Source organism: Meleagris gallopavo, chromosome 3, assembly GCF_905368555.1.
Source record: "Meleagris gallopavo chromosome 3, MGAL_WU_HG_1.1, whole genome shotgun sequence".
Taxonomy (NCBI): Eukaryota; Metazoa; Chordata; class Aves; order Galliformes; family Phasianidae; genus Meleagris; species Meleagris gallopavo.
The window spans coordinates 89,938,630-89,961,943 of NC_139406.1; the positions used below are offsets into that span (position 1 = coordinate 89,938,630).

The 23,314-nt window shown below is 37.9% G+C and overlaps 1 protein-coding gene across 4 annotated transcripts in view; it reads right to left on the bottom strand.

Annotated features, from left to right (window-relative positions):
• The window catches only part of TRAPPC9 (trafficking protein particle complex subunit 9), a 467,199-nt gene that overhangs the window by 244,058 nt on the left and 199,827 nt on the right, over positions 1-23,314 (bottom strand). For all 4 annotated transcript variants that reach the window (XM_085221735.1, XM_085221734.1, XM_085221737.1 and 1 more), the window contains 2 exons: positions 14,464-14,617; positions 2,020-2,110 (listed from right to left, as the gene is read on the bottom strand). In XM_085221735.1, the coding sequence (XP_085077861.1) occupies positions 2,020-2,110; positions 14,464-14,617 (245 nt within the window). The remainder of the gene's footprint in view (positions 1-2,019; positions 2,111-14,463; positions 14,618-23,314) is intronic.

Genomic DNA, 23,314 nt, shown 5'->3' on the forward strand with positions numbered 1-23,314 from the left:
AAGACAGTTAAGGTCTATAATACATCATAGGAAAACACAAAGATTACTTCAACTACTTGAAAATGAGAGGAAAAAGAAGAGAGAAATAGAGTGTGCACTACGTCCTGGAAGACTGGAAACACACAGCATTTTACAATGCCTGTAACTGTTGAATGGGAAACATATTCTGGCTAAAATTTACGTTCTGAAAGACAATGCATCTCCCTGTCTAAATGTGTACACACAAAAACTCTTCATTAACCAGACATCTTCATCATTGCCACCTTCAGGGTGGGAACTACTGAGTTGAAAAGACAATTGTTTAAATCCTCATCTACCTCATTCACTAATAAATCAACGTTAGCCTGTATTGCCATACAATACATACTTCCTGAGGGAGCTCATTACCTTACTACATGATGACTGCATATAGGTTTACCTGGCTGCAGAGTGGTGAGATTGGGGAGCAAATATTATGCCACTGAACATTTGAAATTGTAGCTCACTGAAAGAAAATCCTCTATTGCTTTTTATTTAAGTTTATTTAAGTTAAATCAGACACTTAATCAATACTTCTTTCTCAATACTTTTTCCAGTGAGCTACAGCTTCTAAATTAAGACATTTCTTGTGTTATACAAATAGGATAATATATTCAATAGCAATTTCAATTTGAGTAAGTATTAGGTGTGAAAACAAATGAGACCTGCAAAATGAGTACTTACATACATCAAAATACCAGTGAAAATCATCACTTAGGTTGGATTTGCAAATACAATCCCATGACTGTAAAAGCCTATTTTATAGGAGGCCTGAAAGTGGTGTTTGGCAGCAAAAAGAAAATTAAACTAAAACAACTAAGAAAATTTTTCAACAGTGCAAGAGTACCAAGGGAAGATTTCCAAGCACAGAGCCCAAGCTACAAACAAGGTCAGTGGGACTCAGCAGAACAAAGATGACTCCCAAGGGACCTGAGCTGTCAAGACACATGAAATACATGCTGTTTGTTTCACTGATGATGACCAGGGCAATCATCACCAAAGACATCATAAAAACATAGTACCAAATCTTTGAATTCTGTGAGGAGCAGATGACAAATAAGCATGATTTCAGACAAAGATGCTTATGGTGAAAGTTTGACATGTTTACAACATAACAAATTTAAAACATTACCAGTTTTAACCTTCCCATCCATAAATCAGGTGAGTGTACAAGTCTATACGTATGTGTTGTAGATGGTCCACATAGTTGGAAAAAAGAACAGCATTTACAAGAAAGGGATTTTGGGGGATCTTATCTGTTTTAATAGTTAACTCAGACAATGGTGATGGACTGCTGTTCCTCAAAACCGATCCTCTCTAGGTCATCAAATTAATTAAAACAAGGAGCAGCGAATTTGAAAACAAAGACTTTGAATACAATTTTCATACAAATGCAGCAACTTTTTCCTGCACCCTTTCATGGCAATATAATGTCTGGGGATAAAGCATCACGTGTTCCAAAACAACTATTCTAGCCATGTTAAGAAACTCAGATAGAAGTCACATTATCAAGACCCTTCAGAAGTAATTCAATAGTTAATTGCTGGAACATCATTCTAAATGCAAAATAAAGATTTACAAGGACTACTAAAAATAACTAGTAATCCAGATATCAATCACGATGGGAAATACACCACAAGTTATACTGCAATTCCATGAAAATATATTAGTGAAATTTAAGAACATGCACTGTCAAGCAAAGGGAAAATTTTAGCATCAGCCACCTCTCCTACAAAATACTGAGACCACAATTACAGGCAAAAGTGCATACTCAATTTTCATATTTACTATCACTTGCGCAGTGATACTCAAAAGATACACACCTTACATTTCTCTTCAGCTAAATCATAAAGCAAAACATCTAATGGAGAAAAAATCTTAGCAAATTCTTCTGTGTCGCAGATCATCAGTGAATGAAAATATTATCTTTCTCATGCTGCCAGAAATTACAAACCAGTACATCCTTGGAAGAAATCATCAACTGATTTTGACATTACTCACCCCACTGGAGAGGAGCCAACTGTAGATGCTCCAGGACCAGTTGATTAAGAACGCCTTCCACGCTTGCTTCCCCTTCACGCTTCAAGGAAGGGTAAATTAGAATTAAGGAAAACTTTGATTTGGAGAGAAGAAGAGCATGCAATATGCACAAATTTTATGACTGCAAATTAAATTGCAACATCAAGATTCATTAATAGTTACAGATATATATTTGGGCTTATTAGCCAATGAATTGACTAACAATAGTAATTAGAGCTGTTCGTATCTTCAGAATATAAAAAAATTATTCCACTGAGGAGCAATAAATACAAAGATGCAAAGGTAAAAAGTCTCTGAACTATACTAAAGAGCAAGGGAAAAATGTCCGGAAGGTCTGAAAATGCAGAATCTGGAAGTATGCAGTGAAGGATTCCAATTCAAAATGACCAATTAAGAACAATCTGAAAACTTGAATGATGAAATACAGAACAGAACAAATATGGGGTAGGATAGTTTTGAATGATGGCTTGGTGTGAGATCTATGGATATAAAAGGAGTGTTATGCAAGGCAGAGAGAGCGTCCATCCAGGGCGAACTTCGCAACAGAATTGCACAGGTATGTAACCTGCAAGCTTCCCTCCTACACAGTCCTGTATGAACTCAGCAACAAGCTGAGACTGAAGTAAGAAAAAATTAGGAGATCTTACTCTAGAGACAGTGAAGAACTGAAATCAACTGTTGGGAGTAACAGAATCTCTATTTGTATCTGTCTTCAAAATAAGTTACACAAGTTCTGATATAAAAGGTTAGGTGACATCCAAGGAGCACAAAGATTATGTTTTCCAATTAAACAAATTAAGAACAGTAACTATAAATAACACATAGAAATTATAATAGTAACATAAAGATAATTATGTGGGATGTATAAGCCAACATGCATTTGTAACAGGAAGAGCACTGGACTTCTTTTTTTCAAATTCCCTGACTTCAGAAGGACATGGGATACAAAGGGCTTTGTACAGAAATTAGAATGATTTCATATTTAGCTGAAGTTTTCCATTCACTGACTTTGGCATGGTTTTGTACTACAAGAAGCCCCTGTCTCAGGTAGACAGAGTAATAGTTGGGGTTGGAAGGATCTCTGGGTCCAGGCAGCTTTGGAATATTTCCAAGGAGGAGACTCCACAACATCTCTGGGCAACCTGTGTCAGTGCTCTGTCACCAGCACAGCACTGAAATGCACCCTGATCCTCAGAGAGAACCTCCTGGGCTCCAGTTTGTGCTCATGGCTTCTTGTCCTATCAAGAGGCACCCATGAGCCTGGCTCTGACCAATCTGTGCCCTCCCTTCAAATATTTAACTTCAGGATAAAGTGAAAGTGGAGCGATCACAACTCCTCTGTGGCCACACATACAACAGATAAGCTTCATGAAAACACTCCTTTTGTAACTTAGGTGTCTTATACTGAAACAACAACAGGTGATGTCCAAACATAACGACGGTGAACTCCTAGGAAGATGCCTCAAGTCTTCATCCTACTACTCCAAAAAACTGGAAATATCTTTCTCAAAAATAAGCAAGCAAAGGTGGAGGAATCTATGAACTCAAAACTCTACAAGGAGAGGTACATCATCTGAACCATGAAGTATGTTCTCATCTGCATCACTGAAAAAAAAAAAAAAGAACAAGTACTGAAGACAAACAATTTTTTAACACAGGACGTAATTTTACAGGCTCTCCAGGAGGCTTTAAAAATGTCTTGAAATCTCACATTAAAATAAGATCTAACAGTTAGTGGCTGAGACTCAAGAGCTCAATGAGATGACAGAAAAAGGGAATCAATACAGTTCATACCATTCTTGCAACATTTTTTTGTAACAGCCCTTATTATGACCTGAGAAAAATGTATTAAATAGCTTTAATTCCCTATAAGGTTTACAAATGAAGAATTCACAAACCCTAAGAAAAGAGTCTGAAAGCCATAAATAACACTACACAAAACCAAGTATTTAGAAGATTCAATGCAATTGCCTGCCACCTCATAAAAACATTGCTGCTGCAAAACAAGACCCAGGACACCAGAACAGCAGAATAATTTCCATAAAGCAAATTATAGGATAACAAATAAGTAACAGGAAGTACTTTAAAGATATGGCAGATAAATAATTCTGTTATTTCATCTCTAGGAATGAAATGAAAGAAAACACTAATAAAAACTAGTATTTTAGAGAAGTTTTAAAGCAGAGCAGCTACCAGTAACTCTAATGTTAAACTAACTTAACTGTAATTTACTTAAACTGGCTCACAGTGGTGCCTGGAATATTACAAATTTTTACTGCTTAAACCTCCATGGAAAGCCTAATGTCTCAGATATCAACACAACACGACTATTAAACAGGTGATTCTCCAAAGTTTATTATTGGTAAATGCTATCAAACCAGGTCCGCGTATTCATAAGGAAAATCTATTTTTGCAGTTTCAAATTCAACACATCTGCAGGTTATTTCTACAGCCAACAACCTCTTAAACTTGATGCAAAATGTTCTTCTATGCATGTGATATTTCCATAACAGTAATAAAAATACAAAATGTTCCTTCAGGCAAGTGGAATAATCAGAAGAAAGTCTATTTTTTGGCCATTATTCCCAATGTATTGCAAGTGTCTACAGGGATTTTAAAAGATAATACACAGCTATACCTCAATTAATAAAAACAGTGATCTGCTCATGCTTTTTAAGCCCTTTGTCCATGTTTTGCTCCCTGGTACAAGACAACAAAATACTCCCTGGAACACTGTCCAAGGTTTGTTTAGTTGTAGGAAGAAAGGATGGGAAGAAATTTCACTGATAAACATAGTGGGAGAGTATAGAGATGATGGAACTACATTATTTTTGGATAAAAATAAAACGAATGGGGGCAGAAGACAAAAGTTGCAGGGCAGGATGTTATACCAGACCTAGAGGGAAGAGGTTCCTTCAATCTGCATTATGTAATAATCAAAGCAACCTCACTGTCTTCAGATTATTCCACAGAATGACCTGTCAGTGCTGGTGGCATTCAGGTTCCACCATGGTCATGGCAAAACAGGCTCAAATATATAATAGGTGACTGAGTTGCACAAACTAATTCAAAAGACATGCTTTCTTTTGCCAGCAAATCCTCAACAGTAATACCTAAAATCTTTCCCACAAAGCATCCTTTGTCTCTTGACTGCGTCAATACTGAGCAAACTGAACAGTGCAGCAAACACATCACCTTGTAGATGAAAATTAACCAAAACATTCAGAGATAAAATGACAGCAAAAAGAGAGGACAACTTAATTCAAGTTTGCTTATTTCTAAGCTAAGCCTTTAGATATCAATGAAAGCAAAACAGGTGGAGCAGGGAGTGCTATTATAGCCTTCCATTGTTTGCTTACAGTGCAATCTGATAAATAACAGAAGACTAAGACCCAGAATTTAAAATTCATCCAAATATATATATATATATATCAAAACCCTGCACAGATACAATGAATTACAGGCTGTTGAAGTCTGACATTGTAGATCTATCTACTTATAAATCTGCACACATTTTGCTGCATTTTCAGTGCCATCACAAACCTGCTATTCCATAGTAGACCCATTTTTAAATGCCTCACATCTCCTGGGTCTCACTTCCAATAGCCAACTCTCTGTTATTAACAGCACATGCATCTGTCTGGAACGAAATGGATGACTTCCAGTTTCAAGTACAACTCTTCAGGTTTGAAAATTCAAGATATTTTCATTTGAACAATAAGACTAGTTTCAATTAGAGCCTCAGAGCCAATGAACACACCAGATACTATTAGAAAAAAGTAATCCAATTTCATCATGTAGACACCTTTATTTCAAGTTTTTTAGCAACAGACTGTACCCAATGCAAACTGTCTCATACTGAAAGCCTGAATGACAGTCAAATAAACTAGTTACTTCCCCTACAAAAAATTTAGTCCCTTATACTATCCTGCTTGTCTAATGTGCAGCTGGGTGCCCACGACTGTAACATAGCACGTTACCCAAAGACTTCAGCCTAAAAAGACAGGACAGTTTTTCAAAAGATTTCTATGTAACAATTTTCCAGTTGCATATTATGAAAAAAAAATCTCAGAAAGAATAGTGAGGCATTGGCACAGGCTGCCCAGGGAGGCGGTGGAGTCACCATCCCTGGCTGCATTCAATAAATGTGTAGATGTGGCACAGACGGCCATGGCTGAGTGGGCATCATGGTGATGGGTTGATGGTTGGACTGGATGATCTTAGTGGGCTCTTCCAATTTCAATGATTCCATGATTCTGTGATTACTGATTTTTTTTCTCTCTGCTAGGCAGAATTCCACATCTAGCATCTTTCCAAAACAATTTGTAATCTATTTCTGAGTTGTATTGCAAAAAAAATACAGGTGGAAGCATGCACATAACCATAAACAAATTAGCAAATGTTCATAAATAAGATTAAACTAATGAAAAACAAATCTAAATGATTAATGATCAGAGTTTACTTATAGCAGTAGTCTTAGTCGTATTTTAAGCTTTCTACTTTATTATTATTGTGGTACTTCATTATTAAAACTAATTACATGCAGTTAGTGAGTTTCCTAAATTTAACAGTTACTACTGCAAACAATTGCTGATGTTAAGAAGATGTATGGGAATATAAAGCTTCATCTAATGAAAGTACCTCTTAGGAAACCTTTACAGATTTTTAAGAGTCAAAACACGTAACGTTTTCCTAACGGGAGATTCATAATTATGATCAATATGAAGTCATTAAAAGCTGAACAGACAGATAGAGAAGTGTATTTCAGTAACAATTACCAGTGGTTTGCTGTCAAACCCAAAGAGAATATCAAAGGAGATGACTCAAGTTTCTGTCCAATGCTTAAAAATCTTGATTGGCTACTTAGACAGTGAAATACAAAAACATCAAAAAAATTTACATATTTGGAGAAGATGTCGGTGTTCAGAAACTTAATAAATGAGGGGAACTTACAGAAATCAGGTGAAATCAAATGAAAGTTGAAGTAATTAGTTGGTTATGTGTGGTTGGCAGCCCTGACCATGACAGAGTGGGGATTGGAACTAGATGATCTTTAAAGTCCCTTCCAACCTAAGCCATTCTATGATTCTGTGATTCTATGCTCAAAATCAGTCAAACACAGGACACTTGGAAGAAAAATACTGGCCTCAGAGCAAGCATCATATCTGAAACATGAGTTATGCAGCCTTTATTCCACAAGAAGCCTCACCTTAAGTATTGCTTCCAACTTTGGATTCCACATATCAAGAAAATAATAGCTACGCTGCAGAACAATGCCAGCAACATGACTGAATTAAAATGCGATAAAAAAAAAAAGAAAAAAAAAAGGAGAAAGAAAAAGATAGCAATTAAGTTTAAATATAGAAAAGAAAAAAAAATGGAAGGTACATGGAACACAGTTTTTAAAACTGTAATAAAATATTTCAAATAGGATAGACTTCACAGAAATCACAGAGATTAATGTTGAGGTTAAAAAAAAGTTAAAGATTGACCATGATATTTAAGGTACATAGGAAATCTCATTTTTAAGTCTTTTTAGGGCTAGATTCAGAATATTTTCATGAGTAGGATTCCAAAACTTTATCGTCTCACTTCACTGAAGTACATTCCCAAAATTTGAAAATTTCTCATTCTGAAAACCAAACCTGGGGAGAGTAAGAGACAGGGAGAGGAAGAGGAGTTTATTTCTCAGCAGCCATTTTCTTATCCATTTCACTGCATGGGTGTACAAATCACAGAACAACCTGCAGTGGAAGCCAACTGCAGATGTCACTGCACAACCTTATGCTCAAAGCAGTGAGAACAGTACATCATCAAGGCCTTGTTCAGACTTTTTCAATACTTCAAAAAAAGCAATATAATAGCATCTATAGACAACCTGTTCTACTACTGGATTGTCACTGTGAAAAGGTTTTTTTTCCCAGTGCCTTACTGGAATTTTTCTGGCAGCAACATGCTATACTCATCCTTTCACTGAGCATCTCTCACAGTCTATTTCAGTCTTCAACACAACCACCCCTTAGGAACTCAAAGAAAAAAACCTGATCCCCAAGAATGGAGGTCACAGGGGCCTCCTAATCATGTTGGTAACCTCCTACATCATATTTTCAATATCTCTGTCACACTGAGAGATCAAAAACATAATATTCCACATGCACACTCAGAAGTGTCAACGGGACAGTGGTGAGGCACTGCAACAGGTCACCCACACAAGTTGTGGATGCTCCATCCCTGGAGGTATTCAAGGCCTGGACAGGGTCCTTGGCTACCTGATCAAGTGCCTGAGTTAGTGGGTAGCAACCTTGTCCATGGTGGGGGTTTCAACTAGATGATCTTTGAGGTACTTTCCAACCAGAGCTATTCCATGATTCTCTATAGTCATTTCTATTGGCTTGTTGCTATACTCTCATTTGTGCAGGGCAAGACACAGCGAGCCTTCATCCATACAAGGATACATCACCAACTCACAGATGACAATATCGTTCAGGAACCAATATCCTTTTTTTCTAGCCATCTAGTTCCTAGTCTGTATTGATGCACAGAATAGCTCCACTACAGGTGCAAGAGTTTCCTCTTTTGTTGTTGAAATTAATAAGGTTATTCCAATTCTCCAACTTGCTCTGAATGGCATCTATTCCCTCCAAGTTTCCAAGTCTCTGCAATTCAGGCATCCATATGGTCCCACACATTTATCTCTTTTCAGTTGTTCTCCCACTACTCTAGAGGCTTTGCTGTCCATCCTTCGAGGTGTTAAGTTCAAAGCCAGACACACTAGACTTGCCAGTCTGCCAGCAAAGATGTTCTTCTCTCACTTCATCAGGAGGGTTGAGAAGAGGCACCCAGAGTTACAGGATAGGGATGGACTGGTCCCCAAGAGTAAATCAAGCAAAAATAGATACAAAAGTAGAGCATGAATAACTTTGCGATGTTATCTCTAACCTTTCTTTGCTTCCCACAAAAAAATCCTGCCAGCCAGCTGAACACTGATAAATCCTTGCATATTTTGCATTTCTTTTTGAAAAAATATGCAAGGATTTATCAGTGTTCAGCTGGGGATCACTTGTGTGTGACCAAGCTCTCTGAAATGAGTGTGAATATATCTGAGTTTCTCCAGTTGAAATGTAGAATGCAGAGATCAATGGAATATTCTGAAGAATAAGAAGCTATAGTGAGTCTAACAAAGAGCATAGTGTGTAAAGAACATAAAGAAAGGCATAACCTGCCCTTCAAATACCACATGGAGAACGCGGGGTTTTTTAACTCCAGATTTTGAAGAAATCAGGAGAAAGAGCATCAGTATAACATGAAGAGACAGAGCACTCAGAATCACAGACAGCACTCTGCAGACTTTTAAGAACACTTATTACAGATGCCCTGATCCAAGAGATTGCATATACAGAAGCTCCTTGCAAAAAATATAAATTTTGTTTAAAAATATTTATAAAATATGAAGAGAAGCACAAGTTGAAAATATTAGCCACCTTAATACTACATGTGCTCCATCTGTTCAAATCCTGTGTTAAAACAATAAATCTTGGTTGTTAAGCTGAAACCAGATGCCATTTACCAGATGCTAAAAAACAAGACAGCATGTTCTTAATTTAAATTATCTCAATACACCTATAATCTCAATGACACTCTAAGTTAAATTACTTCAGAATTTTTCTTAATTGAAACGGCATGGCAGTAAGCTCCCACTGAAGGTCTATTTTCCTACTAATTTTTGCTCTATCAAAAATGTACAGAGGTTAGAATGAATAATATGCTGTGTTGTCTTTACCTCCTGCCTTCAGCCCTCCAAAAGTATATGAAAATTGATCAAGCATTACATTTCTCTCATAAATGAAGCACTCAGAAATCTCATCACTTGAAGCCTTGAATATCTGAATGAATAAAGCAATGGAAATGTATTTTTCATATTGGAAGATATTTTTGATGCTCTTAAATACATACAGATACAACTTGAAATCCTCATTATTTGCAAACTGGTTTTGGCCCTCACAGGGATTCTACATAAACTTTTCACTGCAGAGAATGTTAAAAGGATGTTAAGACACTTGAAAGTATCCAGAGGAGGGCAATGAAGATGGTAAAAGGGCTGAAAAGCATATCCTATGAGGAGAGGCTGAGAACACTTGGGTTGTCCAGTTTGGAGAAAAGGAGGCTGAGATATAACCTCATTGCTCTCTGCAACTTCTTGGAGAGGGGAAGAACAGAGGGAGGTGATGTCTATGCACCCTGGTAAAAGATGACAGGACATGCAGGAGTGACATGACCAGGGTAAGTGGCTGTACCAGGGTAAGTTCACACTGAACATTAGGAAAAATTTCCTTAACAATGATGGTAATGAAAGACCGGACCAGGATTCTAGCAAGGCAGTTGATGCTCCATGCCTAGAATCATAGAATAACTCAGGTTGGAAAAGATCTTAAAGATCACTGAGTCCAACCTAACAACCCTCCACTAAATCATGTCCCTGAGCACCACCAAATTCAAATTAAAATGGATTTTAATCACATCCAAGGATAGTGACACAACCACCTCCCTGGGGAGCCTATTCTAGTGCTTTAAAACCCTTTCTGTAAAGAAGTGTTTCCTGATATCCAACCTAAACTTACCCTGGTGCAACTTAAGGCCACTTCCCCTCGTCCTGTCACCTGTCACCAGTGAGAGGAGACCAACTCTGCTCTTGCTGAAAGCACCTCTCAGGTATTGGAAGAGAGCAATAAGGTTTCCCCTTTTCCCCAGACTAAACAGCCCCAGTTCCTTCAGTCTCTCCTCATAGGCCACATTCTCCAAACCCTTCATAAGCCTTGTTGCCCTTCTTTGGACCTGTTCCAGCACCTCAATGTCCTTTCTGTACTGAGGTGCCCAAAACTGACAGTACTCGAGGTGAGGCCTCACCAATGCCGAGTGCAGGAGCAGGATTACCTCTCTAGTCCTGCTCACCACACCATTCCTGATACAAACCAGGATGCCAATGGCCTTCTTGGCCACCTGGGCACACTGCTGACTCATATTCAGCCCACTGTCCATCAGTACACCAAGGTCTCCTTCCATCAAGCAGCTTTCCAGCCACTCCTCCCCAAGCCTGTACGTTTGCCTGGGGTTGTTGTGACCAAAATGCAGGACCTGACACCTGGCCCTATTGAAACTCATGCGGTTTGCCTATTAGTGCTCCAAAAGGCATTTGGTCAAGGCCCTCAATAATATGCTTTAACTTTTGGTTAGCTCTCAAGTATGCAGCCAGTTGGACTAGATGATCTTTGCTGGTCCCTTCCAACTGAAATATTCTTTTCTACTCAGTATCATCCACATATTTATAATTGGAAGCATTTGTTCAGGTGATGATTTCATATACTATCAAGCAAATACTGTAATGATTTAAGGAATTGTAAGCTTCTTACCAAGTTCACCAAGTTGATTTGCATAAAAGGTGAAAAACACTGAGCTGATGTTTTTCTTACTGTTTCTACCATACATCCAATTGTATTTTAAGTTTAAAAACAGCTGGTGCAGGAGATACTCATCAGCTTCTCTTTGCTTACTTAAGAACACTGAATCTCTTAAATTCTAAACTGCTGGCTATTGAAGGGAAACAAAGCTTACAGAGGTAAGCTATCTATCTTTATGTCTACTGCTGGTCCATATCAAATTATTCTGGTGGAAGGACAGCTTTCTCAGAAATTAATTTTCTCAGACTTAGTCAAAGTGAGAGGAGAACTGTACTGTTTTGTTTTTTTTTCTGTTTTTACTGTTTTTTGTTGACACCTAAATGTTGCTCTGAGAAATAAAAAGATCAGAGATGGACCTGTTGGGTGGACTCTTCAATGGATGAAGAAGTGGCTGCAGGATCGAGTCCAGAGAGTGGTGGCTCCATATCTGGACAGAGATCAGTGACGAGTGGTGTCCCACAGTGGGCAACGCTGAGACCCATACTTTTTAATATCTTCATCAGTGACAATGACAGTAAATTGAGTGCACCCTCAGCAAGTCTGCTGATGACATCAAGCAGCGAGGTGTGGTCAACACACCAGAAGGATGGGATGCCATTCAGAGGGACCTAGACAGGCTTCAGCAGTGGGCCCAGGTGAACCTCATGAGGTTCAACAAATCCAAATGCAAGACCTTGCACCTGGGTCTCAGCAACCCTCATTACCAATACAAACTGGGGGATGAAAGGATTGAGTGCAGCCTTGCCTCTCTGGAGGGTACCAGGGGGTGCTGGTGGATGGCAAGCTGAACATGAACCAGCAATGTGCCCTTGTAGCCCAGAATGCCAACCATATCCTGGGCTGCATCAAAAAAAGCGTGGCCAGCAGGGTGAGGGAGGTGATCCTGCCCCTCTACTCTGTGCTGGTGAGGCCTCTCCTGGAGGACTGCATTCAGATGTGGAGTCCTCAGTACAGGAGAGAGATGAACGATGAACCTGTTGGAGCGCATCCAGAGGAGGGCCACAAAAGTGATCCAAGGGATGGGACACCTCTCCCAGGAGGGCCGGCTGAGAGAGCTGGGGCTGTTCAGCCTGAAGAAGAGAAGGCTCAGAGGTGGCATGATAGTGACCTTTCACGATTTAAAGAGGAGCTACAGAAGAGGACAGACTCCTTAGCAGGATCTGTGGTGACAGAACAAGGGAAATGGCTTCAAGCTTAAAGAAGGTAGATTTAGATATAAAGAAAGTCTTTTACACTGAGAGTGGTGAGGCACAGGTTGCCCAGAGATGTGGTTGATGCTCCATCCCTGGAGACTTTCAAAGTGAGCCTGTATCAGGCCCTGAACAACCTGATCTAGCCGTGCACGTCCCTGTTCATTGCAGGGGAGTTGGACAAGATGACCTTTAAAGGTCCTTTCTAACTCTAAGGATTCTATGATTCTATGAAAGATTTACTCTAATTGAGACATGAAACATACCGAACAACACGTGTTTCTTCAAGAATTTTTAAGCACAGAGATGTAATTCAGTGCCTTATATGTTAGAACACCTTTCATTCTAGGAATAAAGAAAATATTCACAACAAATCTTAAAAGCACTGAAACTAATTCTTGCACTTCATTTGACAAACAGAATTTCTGTATTATTTTCTTAATTTTCTAAGGCGTTGACTTATGAGTCTGCCATGATAGCCTGATTAAAACTGGGTTTAAATACAGAACAGCAAAGATATGTAAACAGTGTTGCTCAGCAACAGAAATGAATGAGGATGTAGTTTTACACCCTGACAAAATTAATACAACTACACATTCAATTCTGACATGAGAATTCAGCTATGCCATCAAAGAATATTTATATCTCTCCATAACAGAAAAATTTTCTGAGCAAGTTCCAGTTAAATATTGACATTTTTGCACAAATGGAATTCTTTCTGAAATGTTGTCTAGGGAGTCCGGATGGAAATAGGCAGTAGGAATCTCATTATATCACACGGCTTCCCTTTGACTAGTCCTCTGCAGATTTGTGCAGCTTTAATAATTAGAAATTTTAAAAAATATCTATCATTTCAGATCACTAGATAAAATACAATTATAAACACAAAAACACATCTCTAAGGACAAACCATGATTTGATTGCCAGTCTTCTCTCAATTCCGAGTATCAAGCAGATGTGAGAATAATCTGAATAAAAATTAGTCTCCTGAAGGATGCTGAGTATCAACACATGGTTTGGGGGACTACTGGCTGCAGGGAATGTTTCCCTGATGGCAGGGAAAAAGTGTATTTCTGAAAGCAGAGTGTAACAGTTGAATGGAAATCACGGAATTTACAAAAACACCATTGGCTTATTCTAACTCTAAACTGAATGTACGTGAAAGCTGCTTAATGTAAACTCTTATTATTAATAAAAGAATATATTACTGCATTCCAAATTATTACGAGGATTTTATGTTTAGGATGACTAAGTCATCACTGAAGTCCTTTCTAAGCCTTAAGACAGCTATCCAAGATTAGATATATTATTACACTTGTTTAAAAGACCTAGAAAGAAATTATTCTAATATGTTCTGATTTGCTGAAATTTAATTAAATATATGAAAACTTTCTAAACCCAGCTTCATATATCTCTTTATAAGTCACTTACACAGTGTTAGGAGAGAACTGAAAATTTTGGCCCCATAAAACTACTTCTCATCAATTCTATGCTTCCTCAGTTCCCTAAATGTTGGTTAAAGCAAACAGGGTTTCAATATGGCTCAATGATTCAGAAAAAAAACTATTATAGTAAGATCCAGACATCATCTAAACAACATATAGTACAATTAACCTTAAACAGTCTATAATTATTATAAGGCTCATAGTTATAATTATTTTTCTTTTCAGTAACACTTACAAAGTGAGTTCAATTATTAAATAAAATGTCATAGGGCACCTATTTATGTATTTTTAAAGCAAGTACTTATGAAAGGATATAATTTTCCAGCAAATATCCAGCTTGCTGTTAATTTCCAGACCTTTTGCCTGCTGTCTTTCTTCCTCCAGCTGCTTTGCATTCGCATACTGTGTCCCATCTGCAGGAGGTTCTGGGAAGCTCTCAAAATTGAACTTGTCAACTTGAATAGCCATACTGTAGCAAAGGGGGAAAAAAGAGAAAAATAAAAAGGATTTTCATTAAAACAACTTTACAAAATATTATGTACAAAACTGTGTCCTGACCCAAACATTCACACGCTTTGAAAGCCATGTGCACTTCTCTGCTTTTACAAGCCCATTTCCTACCTTTTCCATGGAATTTTTCCTTACAAAACTCAGGAAAGAATGACAAAATGATGTCAGTACTAAGTGTCAAATATGACCTTTCTCTTCGACTTCGAGAACATATCTGCTTCTGCTTAATATATGTTAATGAACTACAGGCAATATTAATTTCAATACCATAGTATAATTCATCAGTAGCAAATGGTTAAATAATTGTTTTATTAAATGTATGGTGAGACATAAAAGCAAATTAAATTAAATATATTATGTTGTAATGCATACTAAATACTTATATGTTAAACTAAAATCACTAATCTAATTTAGAAGCAATTTAGAGCAGCTCACATCACATGAAATGTGGTTATAGCAGATCTAATATACAGTGCTGCCAAAACAGCTTTCATTTCCTGAATCGTCTGAAATAGAAAAATAATTAGGGAAGAATTAAAATATATTGCTCTTGAGATGACTTTGCACTTAAGGAAAACACAGGACCAAGCTACGGCTTTTTAAAACCAATGATGATGAAATACACCTACACTGGAATAGAGATGTGAGAAGGGCATTTCACAAAATACATAGGATTACTATTACTCTTTCTCTATTTCTGCATCTATCAATGACAGAAACATATTCCAAATGTTGCCGGAAGAAAAATAACAGTAATCAACAAGAAAGGGCTTTGAAATCCCACCAGACCACCAGAAGATATTTTCTATAATTAGCATTAATTATCATAGAAACGTAGAATGGATTGGATTGGAAGAGACTTCAAGGATCATCAAGCTCCAACCCCCTGCCACAGGCAGGGCCGCCAGACTCCATATCTAATACTAGCCCAGGTTGCCCAGCTTATAGAAAATGCCCAATTACAGAAAATGTTGACCTCGAAAAAAAGTGAGTTAAGATTCACAAAAACAAGAATCATCCGAAGCTTAACAAGTTTAGTATAGAAAGGTGAATTATAGGCCCATCATGCATTACCCCCAGAAAAATCTTAGGAGAAGCCATTCATGTTCCATGACTTCCTTCCTCATTAATATATACAAATAGGGCACTGAGACAAAGGTGGCACAAATACTGCTTCTAGAAGCCACCTCCTCTGCTGATCGTGTCTTTTCTCAACTTCATGTTTAAGAATCAAAGAAGCCCAAGAAATCAATCTATTCCTCTCTAAGGGATGTTTTTGTCTTGGCTATTTTTTGTTCAGCAAGAGATCATTATGATTTCTTCATTTGCATGCAAAGACCATCAAGTGCTGGGCATATAAGAAAATTAAAATGAGCTGCTGAAAGTAGATCACAGAAAGTGCAAGAATCAAGCCAAGAACAAAGAATGTAATGAAAAACACCTAGACACATTTTGTAGTGTGGATTTAAAACAAAAAACACAAAACAAAACTCAGGTCTGAAAATAACAATTTGAACTCTTATTGATTTTTAACCACTGATCTGCAAATGGCGGTGCAGTTCCATGGGTTTTGCACATGTGGAAGAAGAGGTGCAATGGGAGCTTTGTTTCCAAGATGCTTTGTGCTCAGTGCCACGTGGTCAGATGCAAAGCTGGTAATTAATTTCTATTGTATATAGAGCATCACTTAAATTCTTATATAAATATTTATATTTATGAATACCTATATTCATATTTCAACAACAAATTATCTTAGTTTCTGAACAGTGAACCATATTCAGAATCCATCTCCCATTGGATCTGGAGAACAACTCATTATTTACCATGCCACACTTTTCTAAGTGAGTGATATATTAGAAAAATATTCTTGCCCAACAGTATTTAATATTTAATTGACAGCATTAAGATTGCATTCTTTTTTTGGATCATTACTGGCAATATGGTAATTTTTTCTCTGGAAATTAAATATGCATGTATGCATTTTTTTCCCCAGACACTCCACAACAAATCCACATCAGCTTCAGGAATACAGACGAGATTCTGCTAAACAACACTTAATTGTACAGCTCTGAAGTAACCTGTAAACTCAAAGGCATGGCAACATAACTATATAGGGCTTCTGGTACTCAGACCACAACTAATTTTTTTATTTTTACTGATGCTTTCATTTATACTGTGCATAGGCGTATTTAGTATAGTGACACCTCAAGTCTCTTGAACAGAAATGAAAACACCTCCAGAGCACTCACCTGCTAGAAAGTGAGAGGTCTGAGAAAAACAGAGAACTACAGAGAAACTATCAGAGGAAGCAATATCATGAATAGAGCTGTAGGCAGAATATATGAAAACAATAAACAGAAATAAATAGTATTTTTCAAGACGTTAGTTGCACACAAACTGTAGCATGACAAAAATAAATCCTAACTCCTACTTAAACATAAACATTTTTCACCATCAGTATTCTGCTTCCTTTTGATCTAAAAATATTAATGTACAATTTTTTTCTCTGCATTCTATGTCGATGGCATTACTTCAGTATTTATTCTCCAGCCTATGTAATGTGTAGTAAATTGGAGTGATTTACCCAAAAATCAAATCAAAATATAAATACCTTAACCTAAATCAGTCACTCATTCCTAAAGCTTTCCCCACACAAAAACACAGCTTCTTCACTTCTAATATGGAGGTTGTGGACGCCCCATCCCTGGAGGCATTCAAGGCCAGGCTGGATGTGGCTCTGGGCAGCCTGGTCTGGTGGTTGGTGACCCTGCACGTAGCAGGGGGATTGAAACTAGATGATCATTACGGTCCTTTTCAACCCAGGCCATTCCATGATTCTATTATTGTTCTTACTTCAAACAACGCATTTCACCAGCAAGATTTGAACGAATAAATGACCAACAGCCAAAGCGAGTTAACTGAAGGAGCAAGCAGACATGCTGAGCATTGGGTTGCAATAACCAAATAAAGAAGAATTAAAAAAATAATAATAATCTAAGTGATCTGCACAGATTTACTTAATGGCTTTGGTTTTATCCCAAAAGCAGCAGAAAGCAGAAGGCAGTGAACAACAACATCTTGAACATCGCCCAACTTTGTCACTGTGCTCTGCATCAAAATGATAAAAATGAAACATATTAGAGCCATTATAGTCTTTCTGCACTTTCATAGGTCATTGAGTAACTGTAGATGGTTCTTGTGAAGAGCTGTCTGCACCTCTTTTCTCCCCTTATTTGTCCTTGCTTGTTGCAAAAGGAATCTGGAAATTCTATATAGAGAAAAGTAAAATGAAAGGCAATTGAGATTGAAATAGGCATTCGATTTACCGTGAGCAGCTCTGACAACGACGGCTCACACTGTGCAAGGGTAATTGCATACCCAGTTCTTTGCCCTTCACAGTAATTAGGTATGAGGAAAAACTTACAAGATGTTAAAACCCCAAAGCTTAAACACATACTTGCTTCAGGAAAAGGGACCAGAGTTCCATTTTAACCCAATATGCCTCTTGGGGAGCTGTCCAAATCTTCTACAAGGAGTGTTTTAAATAAATCATGAGTTATTTGTATAAAAACACTGCATTATGTAAAAATATTTAATAGCCAATCCCGCAAATGCAAAACAGGTTTTGTTTCTCTCCGGCTAACCTTGCTTGTGTGGGAGGAGGAATAAAGTAACACAAGTTTTCATGAATAATGAAACAATTGTGGTTTGAAACTCCTGGGTTTTGTCATGAAATCAGCCCCAGCCGTTGTGACAGCTCCTCAGACAGGGAAGCATTGGAACAGGGATGCAAATTATTCAAATACAAATTAAGGGAATGAAGAAGAAAAGGTCAGCTTGTTGGCAATGCTGATACGTTTGCATAGTCTCATCCCACATCACCTGTCAGGATGACTTACAGGGAAAAATATGACAAACCTTCCACCGGTGCAGCAGCCATTTCAATGACAGTTATCTCAAGTCTTGTTAAAGTAACAGCACAGAACTATTAAAGATATCGGACAGTTCATTTCATCACTTCTCATAACATGAGTTACAGCTTTACTGGAAATACTGCCCTGACCTGGTGACAAACTGCGCAACAAAAAGGACTTTATGCACAGAAGAAAACTTCCTGCAAATGCCATCATGACTAATCCTGAGCCAGCGCTGCACACATCCCTCTTCACAACAGCAGGACTGGTTCAAACTAAGCAATCCCAACCTTTTTGTGGAAGTGGCAAGCAGCAGATAGAATTAATAGGTGGAGAAGTCAGTAAGGGAGTGTTGTCTGCCATGCTCAGGCTGCGGCCTCTGCCCTGGGCCCGTGCTGCTGGCCAAGGAATGAATCATAGGTTCATTAAAGTTGGACAAGAGCACTAAGATCATCAAGCCCAAGCATCAACCCCTCACCACCATGCCCACTAAATCATGTCCCTCAGTATCACATCTACACCCCCAGAGACAGTGGCAACACTACCTCCCGGGCAGCCCGTACCAATGTCTCACCAGCATGGGCAGACCCTGCCCGCCCCCTGCCCCACAGTGCTGCCCACACCTCCTGTCCTCAGTTCTCATGAAAGGATGAGTACATGTAATGAAGTTACACATCATGTTCACCAAATAAACAGGGTTAAAAGCAGACATGGAATTAAAAGAAAAGCAGCAATCTGGTTAACGTAACTAGATTTCAGCTTTCATTAAGTAAGAAAAATATTGATGCTTTGGTTGAAAGAATAAAAATCTCGAGTTAGCGCTTATTCAATTATTTTTAGGAAGAAAGGATGTAACAAGAACCCAAAAACTCTTCCTCATGGCTAACTACCTATTTAAATACTATCACCCACAGATGAGTGTGCAAGCTGTTTCCATAATGAAGCTGAAATGAGGCAGTTGGAAATGTTATTCAATATTATGCTTTACGCTTCCTGCCCATTCTCCTGACATATGGGAGACAGCAGGGACACGGACACAGAGCCAGACTAGATTAGTACTACTTAGGAAAACCACTTATATATTCACATATATATATGTGTATGTATATATATATATATACACACACACACATACATACATATATATATATATATAAAATATAAGGTCACTGACAATGCACGTAACTGACATATTTGAATGTATATATGTTATATATATTTATGTATATACATAAATCTATCTGTCAAATACGTCCTTGTATTGTCAGTGAGCTTAAATTTCAGAAAGTGTTACAAGTGACGATGATATCATTTTTTCTCACTTTAGGGAGGAAATAATAAAAATTATAAAAAATAAACATAAATACGAGCCAAGAAAAACAAACAAAAACATCCTCACTTGATACTTATAGTACCATGTTTCAGGTATATATAGTTGCATATAAATACAAATACTGCAGGTGATTAAAAAAAAAAAAAAGCAGAGTAGTGATGCTTCAGTATATAATAATTTAGAGCCTAGGAAGGACTTCAATTATCAAATCCCTTGTGAGATTAATACGTATGTGTCGACAGAAAAACATGATGAAGTCATCAAAATGAACATATACTTGTGCTTCTAAATACTTCAATACTTGAGAAATGCAATCTAGATGTTGTATGTTACAACAAAAAACAACTGTAGAAATAAATGGTTCAAGTGACCCTTAAGTAATGATATCTCCTTCTGGCCAAATGCTGACTTCATAAAGAAAAAGGATTGCTTTAATATCTGAACTTAGCAGAGCAAAAGATAAATTTTTCCATTAATCTTTGAAGGTCAATTAAATTAAAAAATTTGCATTTAGAACTTAATTATTTATTTAAAATAATTGAAGAGAAGATAAAAGCTGAAACTATAGTGCTGAAGTCTGTAAAATTCAACAGCTTACACTTATCCATGCCATTTCAGATGATAAAAAGTTGAACGAGGAAAGAACGGTTCCCCTGTGTATAACGTAATGTTTGAAAATGGAGCCGTGTAAAGAGAGGGTTAGCTCCATAAGCCTCCTATTTAAATGAGATTATACTGTGCATGCTGCGAATCTCCCTTTTTAATTCCTAACTCTGAATTTGAAAAACATAACCTGATAATGAAGAGGAATAACAATTAGCTTCAACTGGAATCTCTCGTTCGCTTTCCCATTCAAATGATTAGGATCCTATGGCAGTCACCACGGAGCAGAATCGCTGGTTACGTAATGAAATAAGAAATTTGGAACAATAAAGATGGCAACAGCATACTTCATAAATACATCAGCTTCAAAAGTTTGATGATCAACTGTCATTGGATCAGTTAGGAAGCGCAGAAATGTTAACTACGATACTATTTAAAGACTGGGTTGAATATTCTCCTTTATTTACCGAATCTGAACTACGCATGAATTTTCATCCTAACATTATTCAAAATAATTCCATACTGTACCTCCTACCTTACAGTGGAATATTAATAATCACAGAATCAGAAAAATAAATTATTATTCAGTTACTCGTTTGCATAATTCAGTACTGCAGTTACATAGCAGAAGGCTCAAAAGAAAATGCATATGAATTAAGAAAGATGGAATTGTGTGAAAGATAAACAAAACAAAAACAGTAATCCTAAGTCCTGAAAACTTGCCATTTCAGCTCTGCCTCCTCAGGGGATCTAGAATATTGGCTTCCTGAGTTTGATATACCTAAAAACTCACTTTCTCTTTGATTAAAAATTTCCGAAGTATCAACATATACATGGCATCGTCCCTCTTCTATGGGACCATGTTGCACACATCTTAAAGGTCATCTCATACTGAGATCCCAATCAAACCAAATTCAGAGACAAATATCACGACAGCCTACACATCCAAGAAATCAAGGCATCACGGAATATCCTAACTGGATCTACTAGGATCACTAAGTCTAACTCCTGGCTCCATGCAGGACCAGTCCAAATCCAAACCCTATGTCTGAGAGCACTGTCCAAATGCTCCCTAACTCTGACAAACCAATGGATCTTAGCCATTCCTCATCCATTTTGCCCTTCTTTGGATGTTCCCTGATCACACACACATACAAAGTAGTTCATCTTAGTGATACACAAGAGAACCTGAAATAATATATTATACATAATGTATTATGTATAATGTATATACAATAATAAATCTACTCTGCCCTGGTAAGGCCTCATCTGGAGTACTGTGTCCAGTTCTGGGCTCCCCAGTACAAAAAAGACAGGGATCTCTTGGAAAGAGTCCAGCGGAGGGCCACAAAGATGGTGAAGGGCCTGGAGCATCTCCCCTATGAAGAAAGGCTGAGTGAACTGGGTCTGTTTAGCCTTGAGAAAAGAAGACTGAGAGGGGACCTGATCCAGGTTTATAAATATCTGAGGTGTGGCGGCCATAGTGGTGAGGCCAGTCTCTTTTCAGTGGTACGTGGAGACAGGACGAGGGGAAACGGACATAAGCTGCAGCATAGGAAGTTTCGCATGAATGTGCGTAAGAACTTCTTGACGGTGAGGGTGACGGAGCACTGGAACAGGCTGCCCAGGGAGGTTGTGGAGTCTCCTTCTCTGGAGATATTCAAGTCTCGCCTGGACGCCTACCTGTGCGACCTGGTGTAGGGAACCTGCTTTGGCAGGGGGGTTGGTCTCGATGATCTCTAGAGGTCCCTTCCAACCCCTACAATTCTGTGATTCTGTGAAATAATACAAAATGTCTTTGCAGACAAGATTTTCATATAGGAATTCCGACACTTGCGGAGCAAAACAATATGATGTGTGAATGCTCAGTGTGCCAGAGTACACCTTCCAACATGGACTATCACTTCAAGATACAAGTAGACTTTACATATATAGTGAATTATTCATTTACATTCTATTTCCTTTTTTTAATACGCAAACCTAACATTTGCCCTTTTCCCCAAAGCTCTGCAGTAAAAGCTCATCTTGGGATGAACTGCTATGATAATCAAATTCTTTTCCAAGTCACTGCTTTACCAAACAATTTCCCTTTCTAGATGTGCAACCTATGTATGTTGATCACAAGTCTGACCTTCAAATTCTCAGGATTTCCTAAAAAATTAACAACAGCTGTTCAAAATGCTCTTCTGAAAGTCCTTCGAAGGTTCTTGTATGGAAGTTAGTCCAGATGACAGATTTCAAAATCTTTACTTTGCCACAGCCCCAGTGATTTCTTTGGTATGTAAACACATATCTTATCAGAGATGCTGAAGTTTCAAAACCAAGTTTTTTGACTCTCACCATGCTTATACCAGCCTGACAAAATCTAAGTTTGGAAACAAATCAAGACATCATACTTCAGGAAAACAAAGCATCAGTACAATAGCAAAGGTGACACCACAGTTCACCGGTCTGAGTTCTGACCCACAGAGCTGTGCTCATTAAATCCCTAAATCTTACTTTTCCATGAGTAGGCTCCAGTTGTGGAGGTCTGCAGGCCACAGTGGCCAACTGCTCAGCACTATCAGTAACAATTAAGCCCATCTTACTCTCACAAACACACAAACTTATTATATTAACAACATTTTTTTCCCAGAAAAACTGAATGCATACATATATTTCCTTCACTAGTAACACCTATGTGTTCATTTAGAAGCAAACTTAGAAAGAAAGCTATTTTTAGAAAACAAATCAACCACTGAGCTAAGCAGCAGACTGCAAGACTATACTGCTCTTATCAATTCTCATCAACAGTTAGACCCTTAAT